Source organism: Coturnix japonica, chromosome 2 (genome assembly GCF_001577835.2).
Source record: "Coturnix japonica isolate 7356 chromosome 2, Coturnix japonica 2.1, whole genome shotgun sequence".
Lineage (NCBI taxonomy): Eukaryota > Metazoa > Chordata > Aves > Galliformes > Phasianidae > Coturnix > Coturnix japonica.
Genome location: NC_029517.1, coordinates 26,149,970 through 26,169,512, shown reverse-complemented (window position 1 = coordinate 26,169,512; position 19,543 = coordinate 26,149,970). Strand labels below are relative to the sequence as shown.

General features: G+C 38.7%; 1 protein-coding gene across 3 annotated transcripts in view; it reads right to left on the bottom strand.

The window, feature by feature from the left end:
• The window catches only part of BZW2 (basic leucine zipper and W2 domains 2), a 51,756-nt gene that overhangs the window by 14,205 nt on the left and 18,008 nt on the right, over positions 1–19,543 (bottom strand). For all 3 annotated transcript variants that reach the window (XM_015853747.1, XM_015853744.2, XM_015853745.1), the window contains exons 2-6: positions 18,125–18,189; positions 12,003–12,179; positions 10,827–10,930; positions 8,179–8,244; positions 1,043–1,178 (exon numbers count right to left, since the gene is read on the bottom strand). In XM_015853747.1, the coding sequence (XP_015709233.1) occupies positions 1,043–1,178; positions 8,179–8,244; positions 10,827–10,930; positions 12,003–12,179; positions 18,125–18,182 (541 nt within the window). In that variant the 5' untranslated portion in view covers positions 18,183–18,189. The remainder of the gene's footprint in view (positions 1–1,042; positions 1,179–8,178; positions 8,245–10,826; positions 10,931–12,002; positions 12,180–18,124; positions 18,190–19,543) is intronic.

The following is a 19,543-nucleotide window of genomic DNA, read 5'->3' as shown; positions in this document are numbered from 1 at the left end:
ATATTCAAGTATAAAATATAACCAGTTACTTGAGCGTTAAAAATTTGAGTTTCTAGATGCATCTTATGTTGCCATATCCATAAACAGAATTTGATTTAAAAACACAGCACTCCCGTCACACTGAGATGTGATTAGTACTTTTGTTTGCATTTTTCTCCTACTTTAATTCTGCTCCCAAAAGCTGTGGGTGATGACAGAGCAAAACAGCAGCTGTGGCTTTTCTTTCTGCAGCATTTAGAAAACAGATGCATACTACATGCAAGAATGGGCAGTTAGAATCTTTTTTAGATTAGATTTAACTAATAAGTAACTTTCAAAAAGGATTTCATGAAAGCTGTGCGACACAGACAGTGCATCTGTGATTACTCCAAGCAGTCAGGAATCAACAGAGATATTATTTTTCAAACGTTTGTCTGACAAAGACTCCAAGGTAGAAGACTATAAGTGAATAGAAACTTTCCATAGCGAGGAAACACCACACGTTCCCCTATTCAAAAAAGCCTGCAACAAAACAACTCACCCAGTCCCCCCTCCCTTGCTCTCAACACCAAAAAACGAACTTGTTGCAAAAAGGCATTAGCACCCTAAGACTGAAAGATTAGTTACTCATTACACAGTATAGATGACTCCATGGGAGAAGTTATCAAGCAACCATTACTGCTATGGTGGCAGAACTGAGGGTGTGAATTTTTTCCTTTCTGCAATACCCATCTGACCTGTATGTGCCCTCTGTCCCACTTCACACTCACAGGACATCAGCAATACTTGTAGACAAAAAAAACCACAACAGTAGCAGCCTAACTAAGGAACAGACATCACATATCAGGCTTGTATTTGTGTTGGTTCTCCTATTTGTTGTTGTTATCCTACTTTTCACTGCCATCTCAGAAAGTACACTGGCCTCTGCTGTCTGCATGTGCTTCTGCTTTATAATCCCACTGCTTATTGAACAGTGACAGGCTTCCAACATACAAAATATGGCAAAACCGAATATATCCGCACTTAAAACTACTATGAGATAAAAGGTCACATAGAAAATTACCTTCTTTGACTATGTTGTCAGTGAAGAGGCTTGTTAAAATGGTAGCAGGAAGAGTCCCATTGGCTAAAAGGATCCCAGAAAGCATCGCCAATTTTGTCTGCTCTGTTTCAGAGAAGGCTTTAAGGAACAGCAGGAGCTGTGGGTTAGACAAGAAAAAACATACATTTGAACCACTGGCAACAGTAAGAGGTAGAGATGAATATTCATGGACAGTTAATTTTTTTTTTGTTTCTGTAACTGCAAGCAATCACATCAAAATCCATCCTAAAGCATCACAGTGCCATTCCATTGACTAATCAGAATTTCCATAAGGATACAAGCGTGTGGAATGCTGTCTTACTCAATGACACGAGGCCTGTCTTCTGCAAATAAGTGTTATACACACGGTGAAATAAAAATAATCGCTAAAGACTTAAGGCTCACTGAAATTAAAAGGATCTATTGAGAAACACAGGCTTGCTGATTTCAATGGGTTGACAGGAGCCTGCCAATTCACATCGTTAGATTTTAGAACAGAAGGAAGTACATTATCACTCGTGCAAATAACAGCATGAGAAAGCTCCACATTCTTCTTTCATGGAAGGGATCACAGCACATTTCTGGACTTAAAGAAGAATTTTCACATCTATTTCCAGCTACCAGCACTTAACTCTGCTAATTCCATTTGTTACCACACCTTTTTTTTCCTTCTCCAGAAGGCAACAGATGCAATCAAAGCACAGGAGCTCATTTTGATGGGAAAACTGCACCCAGTTTCCACATTAACTGTACCTCATTAGTAATAACTACACATACAAAAGACAGAATATCAAATATGTCCCTGTATTTGTATGTTACCACAGACAGTGACAGCTCTTCTCCAAGATATCCAGAGTCCATCATTAACTGTAAAGATTTGAGTGCAATATTTTGAAGATCTGGGTAACTAATGAAGTGAGTTCTTAAAAGACACATGATGTTGTATGACCAACTTTGCTCCGTACCAGCAAACAAAACAGAACAGCTCTTTTTATTCATACAGTAGTACTTACATAACATCAGTTTTAAATTATAGCTTACACAAGGCTGAATGATTCAGTCACAGACGTGTCACTTGGCTTTAAGCGGGATGCAGCCAAATGACTGCAATACAGTTTCAGCCCAAAAGAAAAAATACTAAGAGAGAAAAATCTTAAAGTGCAATTTCATTTCAACAAACTGTAACTCAACCAAAAGAAGGGGTGCAGGCAAATGGAATTGTAATTTCTAAATACAAAGATGAGAAATAACCATTATGCTGTATTTTCAAATGTAGAAATTATCTGCTATGTACAATAGTGCAGGTAAAAGAACCCCAGTGCTACTCTGCATGGGAAAATCAACTTAAATTCTGAAATTCAAAGTAATCCTAGCATAAAAGATGGCTGGAAGCTTAGGAACTCAAGCTTTCTTTACACAGCTTTAATCAACAGTACTGTACCAAGAAGATGACTGCATGAGAAAAAACATTTAACTAGACCATCTGATCTTTAATGTAAGTTACTGTAAGCAGTGATAACAGGACTGACTGAGGAGGGAACAACTTCACAATTTTGTAGAGCCCACTTAACTCTAACTCCTTCTGCTGCCATACAAGCAATGGGTAAGGATTTGGATTACTGGTCACACAAATTACCTTAATGTCACAAACCAAGTCCTGATTAATTCCTGATGCATAACTTACATTGGGCTGTGTTAGTAATGACTATCAACAGAGTTGTACCAATTTATGTCAGACTACGAAAGAAGCAGCACTGGTAAGTGCAACCACAAAGTGAGACATGCCGCCCAAGGTGCAAGAATATTCCAACAGAAGAACAAACATTTGTCCACTCCAGTTTTGAGAAATCTGTAATTGTACAATAACAGAATCACAGAATGGCCTGGGTTGAAAAGTACCACAATTATCATCCAGTTTCAGCCCCCTTGCCACATGCAGGGCCACCAACCACCAGACCAGGCTGCCCAGAACCATATCCAGCCTGGCCTTGAATGCCTCCAGGGATGGAACATCCACAGCCCCCCTTGGCAAGCTGTGTGTCACCGTCCTCTGTGTGAAAAACTTTCTCCTCATTTCTAACCTAAACCTCCACTGTCTTAGTTTAAAACCATTCCCCCTTGTCCTATTACTATTCACCCTCATAAACAGGCATTCCCCCTCCTGTTTAAATGCTCCCTTCAAGTACTGGAAGGCTGCAACAGAAGGCTCTCCCTAGAGCTTTCTCTAAGCTAAACAAGCCTAGCTCCCTCAACCTTTCCTCATAGGAGAGGTGCTCCAGCCCTCTGATCATCTTAGTGACCCTCTTCTGGACCCTCTCCAAGAGCTCCATGTCCTTCCTGTATTGGGGGCCCCAGGCCTGGATGCAGTACTCCAGATGGGGCCTCACAAGTGGCAAATAGAGGAGGACAATCACCTCCCTCTCCCCTGCTGCCTACCCCTTTTTTAATGCAGCCTGAAACACAGCTGGCCTTTCAGGCTGCAAGCACTGCTGGCTCATCTCCAGCTCATTCACCAGAACCCCCAGCTCCCTCTCTGCAGGGCTGCTCTCAAGGAGATCTTCCCCCAGTTTGTATAAATACCTGGGGTTGCCCCGACCCAAGTGCAGCACCCTGCACTTGGCCTTACTGAACCTCATTAGGTTAACATGGGCCTACTTCTCCAGCCTGTACAGGTCCCTGGAATGATCTGGAAGACATGAAATCATACATTCACAAAGTTCACAGCCTCCTCTTCTCCCCTTTTCTTTGAAACATGCTTTCAAGCAAGTTTCTTAGAATGAATTTAAATTATAATGTTCTTTGACCTTTACCCAACAGCAATATCTTCTGAGCAGGAACAAGGCCTTCCAACAGGTCCCTCACTGCTTTAAGTACTGCTGGTGCTACCAATATAATTTGTTTCATTATGTTTGAAAAGCAGCTCTACTAAACTAATACATGCCATTTTCTGCTGCTCAAGGATATTATTCCATTCTCTCAAGTAATTCAGGGGAGGACTGAGTTACGAGACAAATCAAAGCCTTTAATAACCCCCCTCAGAAATCATCTCAAAAAACAGAACACTTAGCTCACTGCTGTTGTTACAGGTTTTGTATTACTGATTAAGAGCTCTTCTTTTACCACCACTATTACAAACCTGTGCAGGAACATCACAAAACATTCAAGTTACTTCAGAACAGTAGCAAAGCACCCACAAAATGTTCCAGGCTGATTCCTGCCTGCTGTTAGGCAAGTACTGGTATTACTGCTTTTGTTACAGCCAGATTCTAAGCATGAAATATGCAGTTCTGGCCCACATTTCTGTATTTCTAGCGCAGTTATAAGAACTCCCGTCTATTTTAGTGGGAGTTTCAAATGCCTAATAAGCACAAGACTAGACCTGATATGCTGCTCTGTGCTACTTTTCTTTCACAAAGAAGTCCATTAGTAACAAATTCTAATCATAAAAGGTACGCATGTAGCAAACAAAAGTGTTTCTACCCTTCTCTTGCAATATTAAAATCTTAATAGTGAAAGTTAATGAATTCTAGGCACACAGCAAACAAGGTATCTTTTTATATTATCATTTTCTGAAGTGGCCTGTTGCTTTTGTGCTTGACAGTTTGTTGCAGCTGTAGACAGCCTTGACAGCAACTGTCAGCAATGGGAAGCCACCTAACATCATAGTGCATACCTGATCACTTTTAGCTGACCAGAAGCATCTATATGAACTTCACAATTGGTGTCAAAATGTTATCTTCCTCATTTTTCTTAATTTCAAAATCAATGTATGTTTATTTTCATTAGGAAAACAGGAACACTAAGAATGAACCTTATCTCTCCTAGTACTTTGGATACCCCGATGTGACTCAAAAAGCACAAGGGCTGCTGCAAGAGTAATGCCTCCTGTTCTATTACATTGGCCCACAATTTCAGAGGCAGATGTTGGTGGTATGGCAGTACAGGTTCAGCCTTCCTGCCAACATCCCATTACATTTTCTTGCTGTGTGACAGACAGCAGCAGAGGGGCAGTCTGACAGAATGGCACCTGCCATAGAAGCGTGTATGAAGCAAAGGTGTGAAACCGAATTGCTCCATGTGAACACAATTGCATCCATTAACATTCACTTATGTTTGCTGAACATTTTTGGAGACCAAACAGTGATGTCAGCATAGTGAGGCAATGAGTGGTGAAACACTGTAAAACAACAGGCCACCTTCACTAGTGCAGATATGCATGAGCATGGTATGCAGGCTCATGTTCGTTGCTATAGCCAGTGGTGGTGCCTGTGTTGAAAAAGAGCATTTTGTAGCCAAGAATTTGCTCCATCAAACCAGTGTTATTGTGCTCTTTGGATCCATTGTAGTTTACAGGGAAATAAACAAGAAGCATTACTTTCAGAGCACCCTACATATTTACCCACGCTAAGACCAAAAAATACTAATCCATACTTGACCACTATTTTCATAAAAGCAAGAACTATACAGAATTCTTGTTGAAAAGGCCAATATGGACAGCCACTAATACTGCAGACTTCATCTACTGTTCTGTACATTTCTGTTCAGATAAGATGAACACATATTTGGAACTGACAATTTTACCTAAGTTATAGTAAAACACCGTCACAGGTCTAAGCAGGAACAGAGACTGGATAGAACTCATATGAACTTAAGATAACCACATTAAAAAATAGCAGGCAAACAATGCACTCAAACATCATCTCCTTCTGCTGAAATTGCTTGCACAGAGTAATTACGATATAAACATTTGGATGCACAGTTTGCGTATCTCATTAGGAGAGGGAACAATTCACAATTGTAAGGGAAGAGAATTCAGAAAAAAAAAATAGCTGAAAGCAAGAAGCAGGCACAAAAGGTACTGGAAAATAATGCTGCCCTAGAGATAAAATGATGAACTAAAAAACATGTGGTAAATACTGCCATTTAAGACAATCCCTCTTGAAAGAAGTCCCACTGATACCATCTGCTTCTTCAGACTGAAGCTGCTGGTATGGCTTTGTTTTCAGCCCAATTTCTTTCTGTGAGAAGAGCTCATTTTTCCCAAAATGCTCCCCCTGCCTAGTGAATCTGCTAGAAAAAAAAAACCAAAGGATTTCTGGGACAGGGATTATGGAAACAACATCTAGTAGTCACTCTTGCTTTTCTAAGAGCTGTCAAGGTGCAGCAGCCTCTGAAGGTGTAGAAATCCCTTCCAGAAGTATTAATACATCTACCACATAACCCTCTTTATGTGCACACATTACTGCACATGTTGACTAAAAGCACTAACCAGGTAAAAATTCAGTACCATCATCAGAAGACGGACACTTCAAGTATGAGTTCACAAAAACTGGGAGAAAGAAGATAAGAAAGCAACTACAAATAACGTTTATGAGTTTTAAGGCAATGACACTGAAAGGGCATCACACAAGCCCAAAACTGCACTACGACCATCTCAGTTTTTAATTCTGCAACATGGAGTATTAAAAGGACTTTTCCCCCCACCATCCTCAGCACTGGCAGATAAACAGCACCATGTCCAAAGTCGAAGTGTTCAGAAACCACACTGAGATTTGCACAACAGCACAGAGCTAAGGATGGCAACTGAAGGACAGGCAGAAAAATTCAGTCCATCCTAGGGCCAGTGTGCAAACCCACTCTTGTGGTCTGCTGTGCAAGATGTAATCTGATGTTGAGAATCATACATAAAGTATGTACATAACACTCATGTTTGTAGCCTGCAAGCTGAACAAGTCCTTTCTGAGCCCCATGCTGCCAAGGCCAGGATGCTTCCATCAGCTTTACATGAGACTTCAGGACTCCAGCCAAACCGTACCTCAAATTACTGCTTTGTATTAAAATTAGCATAGAGTTAATCTTTAGATTATTGACATTTGTTCCTCAGTTGAAGAGCTGAATGGTTTCATCTTGTCACTGCTGTGACAAGTGAATTCTCAGCAACTTAAAGGATTCAAAATCAAGCCAGCTACAGGAGAGTGAGGAGGCGGTTTGAATTGACATGACATTTGTTTAATATGCAGAACACTCTGAAAGTTGAATGCTGTGAGTCAGCGTTTCTCATGTCAATGATTATAGTAATTAACAGCAAGAACATTAGATTTGTGTGGGAACAGAGGTAAATTTAGGTCTTCAGAATGATGCATTGAGCAATCAGAATCAGTTAGAAGGCATGCTGGTCACAAGTGCAAAAATAATTTCCTGTATGAGCAAGAATGTATAAATAACAGCCAAATTCATTCAGCCACAGGAGGTGGTGGTGAGGCATCACACTCCAGACTTATCCTCACTTGACCCCTGCAGTGATCCTACTGATGTTCAGATCGTAGGAAAACACATTTTTAACAAACACGGCACTTCAGTCACAAGACAGGTTCTGGTAATACCAGTGAGCTTGTTAACTTACAACACAGCACAGTTTATTATTTACTCAGGCCAAATTAAAAATAGAATAAAGTATTTACATTTGTTACTAAGAATTTAAAGCACTCTAAATACATATTTCTTCTTTCAAATATTCCTACATATGCTTCTCCCATTTCCTTAGAATTCAAACCCACAAAACAGTTATTTACGCCCACTACATCCACTTGACTATAACAGGCAAACTCTGAGAGCTCTACCATTGCAGTTGTGACTTCTCTTGCACATATCTGTGGCCTCAGATACTGAAGTTAGTGGTTAGGACACATTCCGTAACACAGAAGCAATTCAATACTCATGCATCAAGTGCCATTCTGCACAGCACATCTGCATTTATTCTATGGGAAAAACAACCAACACATAAACGTGATCTATTAGCAAGACAGTAATACTTTCTCTCATTAAGAACTATACCGAAATCCTGTACAGAAAAACCTGGAATAAGATTAGTTTAGTCAAAGCAACCGAAGGAAGCATTAATTCAGAACTACTCTAGATCAAACAGTACCAGCAGCATTCCCACGGAGCTAAAGTTGCAGACTAAAGCTGCCACCCCTGCCAACTGTAGATTCCATTGTCTTTCCCAGCAGAGCTGAATAAAATACACAGCAGAGCAGAACTTACATATATGATTATATTAAAGAAAAAACAATAACAACACAAACAGTAACTCTTAAAGAAACTGTCACCAACATTACCTTTTTGATTTCATCTTCAAATGCTTTCTCCAGATATTTGTATCTCCTGATAAGCTTGTTGAAGACCTAAAGGAAAAACATGGGATAATTTAAATAAATAAATAATCATAATGAAAATAAATAAATATTTAGCCAAAAAATGGCCAAACCATGATGAGACTTTCATTTTAATGTCTCCACAACAGGAAAGGAGAAAGTAACACAGGCTTCTTACATACTAATGTTCCTTTAGACATTAATAAAGACATTGCTTGTAGGAAATCAGCGGCCAGCAGCATGACATCTCCGCCATCATCTGCTACACTGCACATCACATGACTTACCATGAAACATCCTCTATTAGTTTGTTCAAAAGTAGAAAACATGAATTCTGTAACATCAATTTATAGAAAAATGCTTGAATCAGAACTGACTACAGCTTGAACTTTTCTTCTTACTTTCGAAATATCATTCCCACTCTCATAACACCCTTATCCATAGATAAAAAGTATAAGAAAGTGAGAGGAAGAAGAGGTTAACAAATATAGGATAATGCAGCTCTCTCCCTGGTGAATCTGTCATGTGTTTATCAATGGAGTGAGGCAGTCAGGCAGCACTGCTGGTTATCTTCACTGCAGACAGGATCTCTATTAAATCCACTAGCATGAAAACACAGAATAAAACTCACTACTGCCAAGGCAAAAAGAAGAAGCTTCCACAAAGCTTTTACAACTACTATGTTCTTGGAAACACTTGTTCTCCAGTTTTCACCACTTGTTCCTCATCTTGTGACCACAGATTATGAAAGCAGAAGCAGCACAGGAGCAGGCTGCATTCAGATGGAAGAAGTGAGAGATAAGAAATTAAATAAACAAGTAGCTGTTCTCACTACTGTACAAAGGGCACAAAAATGACTCACTGTCATATGCAAAAAGATTTGTATAAAGAAAAATATGACATTATCATCAAGCTGCATGAGAGAAGTAAAGTTTTAAGTCATTTTTCAGACAATGCAAAATACACTCAGACATCCTAAAAGGTACTATTATTTTGGCTCTGAAACATGGAAAACTGCAATGAAATAGGAAGTTGTGACCATAGTAAGAGGTAAAGACAAACAGAAGTGTAATAAAATAAGATGGAATGTAAGCCAATATAATGTGCATTTTGATAAGTCCTTCTAAACGACCGAGCTACATGTTGTAAGCAAATAATCTGCTAATGCATCATCACTACCCCCTGGCCTTCTCTTAAAGACCTTTCTATCTTTAATTTGTTCCCACAACTAGAAACACTCTACTATAGCTCACAGGAAGTCAGATTAAGAAAGTACCCAAAAGAGTAATGCAATACAAGCTCTATTTCCAACTATGCATGAAAGCTGACAAGGTATACAAAAAGACACATCCTTTCAGGCATTAATTACAACATACTGACTTAATTAGGTGACCTTTGGTTTGAAACATAGAAAATACATTCAAAATTCTAGTGCTTCAGATCCTGAAACCTTTCTGTTTCCCAGCAGGCAATATTTTAATATTAAATTTGTCCCTAGAGACCTTATACTGCTGATTTTTATCATCAAGAAGCTAAAACACTAAAACTGAAGTAGTCAGAATGAATGCTTTTATTAATAACAGACATTTATCACAAATAACATTCCTAGAGCAGAATGCCCTGTTTTTAAAGAGATTATAAAGATAACACAATATACATAATATTTTCTTTCCAGAAGTTTGCATATTTCACTTCTCCAGACCATCAAGGATATATTTTAAAAAGTGCTTTGTGTTATTTAGCAAGTCTTTATTACTGAAGCAGATTCTGATCCCAGAATCCTCTTAGCTGCAACCATGCGGCTGCTCAGCCACTTGTCACTCTCAATACCTTTACAGGGATAGTAGTCTTTATGCTTTTGCTTACTATCTTCAACACCCCAACAGCAACTTGCTCTTTAAAAAGAACGTACTTTTGATATTGGATTTTCAGTGGTAAAAATGAATTTTGTTTTGAAACTCTACCTGTATTCAGAATTGTACATCAGCTGAAAACTTACAATTCTTACTGTATTTTCTCACATAATTATCTCGTATCAAAAAGTAATGCAATGTTAATTTGTCCTCAATAATACTTTAGACTACATTATTTGTGTTAATTTCATTCATCTATTTGTGCAAGCCATGTTTTAATTTGAAAAGAAACTGCATGGCACATATGTAGGAGAAATTAAAGTCCTCAGAGAGATTTTTTTCAACATTTGCCCAATTCCTAACTTGCCACACAACTATATGTTGGAGGTTTGAGGTGTGTTTTTCTGTTGTTCATACTTTGTATTTCTAAAACTATTTTCTGCAAATCTTAATGGCTGCACGTAGAAAAGGCAAACAAAATTAGTAAGGACTATGTCTAAAAGTATACTGAACCCGAGTGTGGACTGATAAAAAGTAAGACCGTTTTCTGTAGAAGAAAGAGCTCGCAGATGTGATCAGAAAATCTTAGATATCTTATTCTGTTACTAGAAAATTACATCAGAGCAGACTAGCTCCATGAACTTTCAATTATCCTGAAACCAGTCAAGTGCAGGCTAGCCAGTCTGCAGATGTTCCACTATAATCTCTCTCGATTCATAAATGGAAAACAGTAATCAACCAGCCCTTTCTTATCCTGACCTGAGCATAGTTTCGGATGGCATCGTGATCTTCTTCTGCAAAAAATACACAGTGACGGGTCATCTTGGTCTTGTCATTGTCATCTATGCGTGTGCCTCCAGGAGCTAAAAGAAAGCAAAGGCAAAAAGAGGATCAGTACAGCTGAGTTAAAAGGAATGAGTGAGGGAGAAACCTACACATGTTTTATGGAGCTGTAACGCCATCTGACAGAATGGACAGCTGGCTGGTGCTGCATCTGAGATCACAGACCTTAAAGGACTGAGAAATTCAGGTCACACTACAGAATCTCAGCTGCTTTTGAGAGCAATGAGTAGGATCACGGACATGTAGGCTGAAGCAAAATACTTACACTTACTTTACATGGTACTTTAAACACCATAATAATGTAAATAATTTCCAAAGATAAAAGAATGAACTCTGTTACTAAATTAAAGACTTCAGAACACTTTCTTAATTCCAAGTAAACATTCAAATACTGCCAAAAAAACCTTCTCCTGGCTTATTTTGTTTGGAGTTCCCCTGACTTATTTTGTTCAGAGGTGTTTTTTTTTTAACAGAACTTCCACTGGCTTTTGTTTCCTGCGTTATCTTAAGACTTTCAAAAAATATCTTTCCATCTAACAAAACAAAAAGCAGGAAGCAGTAATCAAACCAATGTGACCATTAAAAAGAGACAAGTTACCCAAAATTCAGAGGAAGGCACAAGTTCAGGAATTTTCCCATGCTGCCATTGATGCCTGGGGAAAATTTCCTATGAACATCCACAAAGCACTACTTGTTATCCTTCAATTCCTTTAGCTAGCTTGTGTTGCAAGGTCTACAAAGCAAACTTTGCAGTAGCTAATAACCTGGAGTGCTGTATGACATCTCCTTAAGCTCATATGCTCCTGTTTCCCACAGTCAGCATCTCTCATTTTGTTTAGTATTGAATTTATATGCTCTTTCAGCTCAGCCTGAAGGCTTCACAGATCGCTATGCATTTTTTCTTATATACGCCTCCCAACACTGTCAAATCCCAAGGTACTTTGGTGCAACAAACTATAGGGAAGTTATATGACATTACATGCAAAAAGTATTTAGACTAGTACAATTCTAATGCAGTTTATTATTTCCACAGCTTCTCCAAAGAAGCAAGGCTAATCCTCAAAATTCTGCATCAGATACACTGCAACTTACCAAGCATGCTGCCAGCTACCAAAATATCAAAGAGAGTGTCAGCATAGCGGCGATAATCAAGCCGTGAGCCTGCTGAATCCAGGAACTTGGCTATGGCTTCCAGGTCACTCCCAGCTTCATTGAGGCCTTGGACAATAGTATCCCTGAAGACTGTGGGTTCAAATTTCTCTTTTTCATCTGGAACAGAAAAGAAAATGAAAAGGGGAGTTTTAAAATCCTGTATCATCTGGTAGTTCAAAATGACCACAACACCTAAATGTTCTTTCTATTCTGGTCAATGCAGTTCACAAAAGAATGTTCAGCTGGCTTTGATTGCCTTTGGAAGTCTTGCTGTGTTTATACAAATGCAGTGTTAACACAACATTTTCTACTGTTGTTCCTGTTTGAACTCAAAGTACATTCTGAAACCCCAGACAGCATCTGTAATGCCAAGGCCATCACTCCCAACAGACGCAACCACAACCTCCAGGTAAAGCCAGGCAGATGTTACACATCTCCTGATACTATTCCTTACAGACCAATAATAATTAAAACATACACCTGAAGCTTTTGAGCAAAAGAGGTCTTGACTTTACATGAGGGCACACATGAACCATTCACTACCATTCAAATAAATTTTAACTTCAAAAGCACAACCAGAAATTCTTCCACAGTACTCAAAAACACCACAAAGAACATACTCTGTTACCACCTGCTAAAATTAAAAATTCTTTTAAAAACCTACACTTACTGTATCCTGAAGACAAATGTAGAGATTTTAGTTGCTAAGACAACTAGGTAGTTTCTGTCTAAACATATTTAATGGAATCAGAAATGTACCAGCTGAAACTCTGGCAGTTTTCTGGGGAGAAGAGGTTCTGACAAGATACAGTCTTCAGCTGCAGGTTTCCTTTCTCTGTGGCTTCCAGTGCAGTGAAAGAGATACTCACTCCAAATACAAGCCAAAGCAACTCCAAAAGATTTTGGATTCTGATTGCCTTTTCTCCTTTAATCTCCTTTCTACTGTCACAAAAGCCTTTAGGCAGTTAAGTAACTTAAGTACAGTGCCTATTTTTATCATCTTTAATAGTTACCATGCTGAAACATTTACAGTTTATTTCCCTGCACTTGCGGTGCTCTCATTCTACCATCTCCTGAGCATCACTTGGACATTTTTCCCCCTTTCTCATTTCACCCCTTCTTCCCTGACAACATATCATCTAATTTTCAACAAATCCCCTGTTACACCTAGCTTTCAGTGGACTCTTGGCTCTCTATCTCATCTCCAAGCGGCATGGGGCTCCATCATTCAGAGAGAATAGCTGAGGCTCTCTCAGCTCCATGGATACCCACACTCAAAGTGATTACCTGTTACCAACCCCAGGCTGTCACAAAGCAATGAACACTATCAGAGTACCATTCTAGCCTCTCTTCTACCATACTCTCATCATTACCACACCGTAAGCCTCTCCACTGGACTGAAAGTGGCTTTTACTTCCCCCCAGACTTTGATACCTTCAGAGAACTCAGTTGTGTTGCCGTGTTTTCCAGCTGTGATGAAGACTTCAAGTCTGTCAAAGTCACATAAAGTCACAGTGGTGGTTGTGCCCAATGTGGATAAACCACAGAGGAAGGGAAACTGTCTATACATAAACACTCCTGGAGTCCAATTGGAGCTATCAGGCCAGTTACCAAGTACTTGCAGCTCCCTTCCAAAGTGAAATACTAAAGCAACTGGTTTATAATTTTATTGAAGCATTTTTCAACCAAACTGATGTACTGAAGAAGAATATGCTGATGTAGTACAACAGGATGAGTAAGAAGCCATCATTAAGAAGTGGTGACTGTATGCTGAGCTGTCAAGTACATAATTACTGAACAAGCACAATTTCAATCAGGGCTAGCAAAGGCAGGTGTAGCTTGCAGATGCACTGCATATAGTATTCAAGGCAGCAGTGCTATACATAGCTTTTCATTTTCATCAGGTCCCAGATCCTCATTTCCTTGTAAGGAAATCACAAAGTACATTTGTACCTCCCTCCTTAAGAACTTATTCCAGCTCTTCAAGAGAAATCCCACAGCTCTTTTTTCTAAGGAAGATAAATGAGCTGCCTTATGTGGTCCCTTTTCTGACTTCACCATAATACTGATATTACTTAATTTTTCTTCACAAAAGAAACTAAAATTAAGGGTTTAGCTCAGCTTCTTTTTCTGCCACCATTTATGTTTTTGCATAGTTTTTTGGCTGCTATTAGCTCTGTGATATCTATGCCATAGGGACAAACACGGCTATCAGTTACTGCCTGTCAGCTTACTATAAGCAACACACACTGGTTGTTCCCATTAATGCTTAATGACATTTTTTGTCCCTAGATATCTGTCAACTGCCTGGATACATACATTTTCCTCACTAACCACTACTATTTTTGTTATTCCAATTTCCTCCTTTTCTACTTCAGACTACACAAACAAAATGAATTTGCACGCATGCAAGTACAGTGTCACCAATACAATTCATTTCCTGTGTACCTGCACCTCAAGCACAAATCGTGGCCAGATGTCAACTACTGCTAACACTCATCAGAAGTCCTGTAATTGACAGGTATATAGGTATATCTGGAACTAAGCAAACTATCATCTTCATTCAGACTGACCTAAACCTGATGTGGATCTGCCTCAGAAGTTCTTCCCTTTACAATATTAAGTTTTCTTTCAGACCTTTGAAAGCGATTTTAATACTTGTCACTAAGTGCACTTCAGAAAAGCTTTATAATATGCATTATATATGTCACATATCTATAATATATATTATTAATATTCTATGATTCTGTAAGTCTTATTAGGTCAACTCTCAGAAAAGGAAGGGGGTGGGTTAAAAGTTGCTATTTAAGGTAGACTCTAAACACCTTTTCAAGATTTAAAAGAAAAAACCCAAACATTGTCTTCTTCCCTTTTTTTTTTTTTTTTTTTTTTTTTGCCTTCTGAAAGCTCAGAAATCATTCACATTTGTAGAGTATTTGCAGCAGCAATGGACTTCATAGTGACAGGTACTTTTTATTAAATGCCTGACTGTCACAGCTCACTTTCTCCTCAGACAGCAGTATTCTTGGGAGCTGCAGAAGGAGATAAGTAGCACCCTGAGACAAATCAACTGGCAAGATGTATTATCCATCATTCAGCCACTTCCCTCCAGCACTTGCATATTTCAGACTCTCTTAATGGTCTGCCTGTTGCATTCACAAGAAATTCTCTGATGACTGAAATGCCAGAGTCAAACCATACTCACTGTGCTCAGTCACATCAGGGTGAAACTTAATGAGTCTCTGATATATTGGGAATCAGGATAAAAACAAGCAGGATTTAGACTAGAAAATGCTCTAAGTGTCTGCATATTAATTGCTGTATTTCAAATTCCATATAAGTAGTCTCTTAAAATACAACAGAAAAACACTTCCTTCAGTGTCCAACCACTGCTCTAAGTCTTCTCCTTCCATGCAGTTAAGTAAATAAAATAAAATAAATTACATATAATTATTAGTGATAGTATAATAAAAATCAGTACCAAATCAGTGTCAGGACCTCATTATGCTGTGTATAATGCAAAACAAGGACTGAAAAGGATGTCCTATCAAAAGAGAGAATGTACTGAGACAATTTTAATAAGTAAACTAACTACAAGAACTGATTGAATTAGACTAAATATATTTAATCAACCCAACAGTACACATACCTATGACTGCCCTACTGGTTGATTTGATAGCTTTACTTTTTAGGGACTATTAATTCCATTGCTCTAATTACATCTCTGCTGTTGCTAGTTAATGCTGTCCTAGACCATACGGACAAAGTTAATCTCACTAATTACTGGAGCACTGTGACATTTATTTACAAACACCAAAGGTTTCTTTTTCAATTTAGTCATACTTGTAAACATTGTACGTGCATAACAGAAAGGATATTTTCAACTTAAGAGATTCCACTCACTTGTATGAACTGTGCCAGTTAACAGAGGATGCAACGTGTGGAAGGGAGGAAAGTTGAGAAACCTGGAACTGCTCTTTAACAGAACTGCCAAAAAGCTATTTCACAGTTCTCACCCGAGCTTCATGACTTTCCTAGATCTTAATACATTCAACCAGCTCCTTGGATTCGTGGTAGGATTAGCAGCTTTCCGAGGAAAACTACAAACTCTTTTTGTTTCTTTCATCCACACTGAGAAAATGCTCTTATTCACATTATCTGTCACAACACATTCAGATCAGGTGACAGCTTCTAACGAGAAACAGGAAAGTCGAGATGGAAAAAGTCTGTTACATGACAGATAGGATCTCCATCTGTGCATACTAAAATAATCAGCTACTGCAACAGCAAAACACTGAAATCTTCATTTCACAAAACAGACATTATCTTCCGAGAAAGATCATTTTATTATCAATATTTTGAGTGTGTGAGTGTGTGTGTGTATATATATATATATATATATGTATATATACACATGTATTTAAAAATCAGTTTTTTTGCTCTCAAAAAACAAAACATCAAGCAATCATTTGTCTTATGCACCCAACCACCGAAATTGAACTTCAAGATATGAACACGCATGTTAGAAGGACCTAAGTGTCTTGGTAGACAAATGTTGGCCATGAGCCAGCAAAGTGCCCTTGTGCCGAAGAAGGCCAATGGTGTCTCAGGGTGCATTAAAAAGATTGTGGCTAGCAGGTCAAGGGAAGTTATCTCCTCCGCTTCTCTGCCCTAGTGAGGCCACATCTGGAAGACTGTATGCAGTCCTGGGCTCCTGAGATGAGACAGACAGGGAACTTTTCGAGATGGCCACAAAGATGTTTAAGGGCTGAAGCATCTCCCTTCTGAACAAAGGCTGAGAGACCTGGCACTGCTCAGCCCAGAGAGTTGAAGAATGAGAGGGCATCTTACCAATGCCAATAAATTTTAATAAAAGAGTGGGAGTTAAGAGGATAGGGACACTCTCTTTTCAACACTGCCCAGCAAAAGAACAATGAGTGCAAATTGAAACACAGGAAATTCCATACAAACATGAGAAAAACCTCCTTTACTTTAAATGTGACAGAGCACCGGAACCTGATCTACTAAACGTGGAAGTTTGGTGGCCCTGCCAGGCAGGGGTGTTGGAGCTTCATAATCCTTGAGGTCCCTTCCAGCCTGAGTCATTTTGTGATTCTGTGGTAGTCTCCTTCTCTGGAGATGTCCAAAACCCACCTGGGACACTTTCTTGTGTAACCTACTCAAGGGAAACTGCTTTAGAAGAAATAGGCTGGGGGTGGGAAAGGGGATTCGATCTCCAGAAGTCCCTTCCAACCCTTACAATTCAGTGATTCTTGCTATATAGAATACTTGCACAATCAGTACAGTCTGCACTATCTGCCCCTTTAAAAACTGGGTATTTATACACAAACTGCTAGCCATTTTTGTAGAAAAATAAGTATCACAATTACAAAAATAGGGTTCATGCCAGGGCAATTAAGCATTTTAACAATAAGAATCAAACTACACTAACAGAGTAGAAAAACATTTGGTTTTTTTTGTGTTGTTTTCTTTTGTTTTCTGTTGTTTTTAAACAGAGCTTTATGTTAAAGTGGGTCCAGTGAGATTATTTGACATTATAAATATGAAAAATTTCCTTTTTAGAAGCAAAAGGTTCATTTACATGAATATTTACAGCATAGGTTTGAATCAAAGAAATATGCATAAAAACAAGAACAGCAGGTAATTTTCTTTAAGCAATCTTTAAATAAAAGCTCATAGTTTGCTTTCTCAATCAAAAGGGATGCATTAAGAAATAGCTAAGAGAAATATGTAGTAAGTTTTCTTCTTAATATATAAGCCTAGTATAAACTCAAAACCTAATTCTTTAACAGAGGCTTTGCAAGATTTAACAGCAAAGAAATCACAGAATCACAGAATCCTTACTTAGAAGTATCAATGAAGTCCTGAAACATAAACAGAATATCCAAAACCTTACAGATAAGTTACAAATAACATTTATATTCTTAATACAGCAAGGGGAACAAGAGAAAAATCTTAGTCCTATTGAATATCAGTCATTGAATCTATTGTTTCTATTCATGTTCATGTACAGGAAAATAACAAAATATAACATAACATACCCCTCTTCCTAGTTTTGAACCGCTGGCCTGTTAGCACCGGCTTCTGATTCTTATTCATAAAATTTCTGGAAAAAAAAAAGAGATAACTTTACTATGGTATTTACAAACAGCAGTTTACCCACAGGCAAAAGAAGTGTTCAATGTTATAAAATCCTGGTATGCGAAAGAGAAAACAAGTTCTTGATGCAAAGAATAATTCATATTATTTGAAAGATTATTAAAGATTAAGAGCATTATGGCCCATTAATAACTTCTGCACTTGTTCCTCTGCCTCTATCTCGTCTTCCCCTCAAAAAACCAAAAACCATCATCAACAACAAAAAAACAAACTAAAACAAACAAAAAACCAAACCAAACCACACATCATGAAAACAATAAAGATTGCTAGCAGAAATCCCTCACAAGAAATGGTTCAAATGCAAGCAGGAATGGGAAGGAAGGAGCCTCTGCCCTTAGTGCTGGCACCTTGCGAGCCCAGAGTGCTGGGAGAAATAATAGCATCCCAACCATCACGGTTCTTCCAAGCACTAACACATCTTAGGATCTTACATTTCCTAAACGTATGTGTTTGTTGCAAAAACAGTAGAAGGTAAAATGCCTTTCCACTCCTCATCAATTTTGCATACTAAATGACACATCACATAACAAGAACAGCCAAAGGTATCAGGCTCATTACTTCAGACCTGAACTGCAAATCTCAGAATGGATATGTTAAAATCATTTCATCTATAGTGTTGGTTCTATCACTGCAGTCACAATTGGTGCAAGGAGCCATCAAACTGACAGCCAAACACAGAGACACATACACCAAAGCCCTATGGTGTGTCCCAATGGCCCTGGCACTGTATCACTATTAAGCCCTGCTGCATACCCTGCAGGTCTTCAGGTCACTGGCATGTACAGTTTGCTAATCCAGAGCTGAGCTTTACCATACAAGAAGCTTCATCCTTTGGATGCATTCTCTTAAGTTTTACATAAATTTGTATTATTTCTGTTTCTTAATCATGGACTCCAAGACGAATTTCAATATGGAACCTAATGTTGCTGCAGGTCCGGTTCAAAAGTATGTATGTCCCTTTGCAAGCACTTGCTATCACGAAAGAAGAGAAATTCAAGCTTGCTGGCTAGAAAGATTCCATCAGCCACAGGTTGTTACCTAAGTAATGGTCTCCCCACCTCGAAAGCTTACACAGCAGTTAGCAGTGCTCTAACTTCGTAATTACTGTTGCCATTCACCACTCTCTCCTAGCTGCAGTGTCACCAATGCAATGTCACTACTTCAGTATTGCTTCAGATGTGTAACATGGCAAACCACTGCTCTCTAGGATAGCTCCATGATTTATCAGCAGTCAGAAGATGCCAGCATGCACTGTTGTGCCAAGTCCACAGTCAAGACTGGCTTTGCTTCCTACAAGTCAT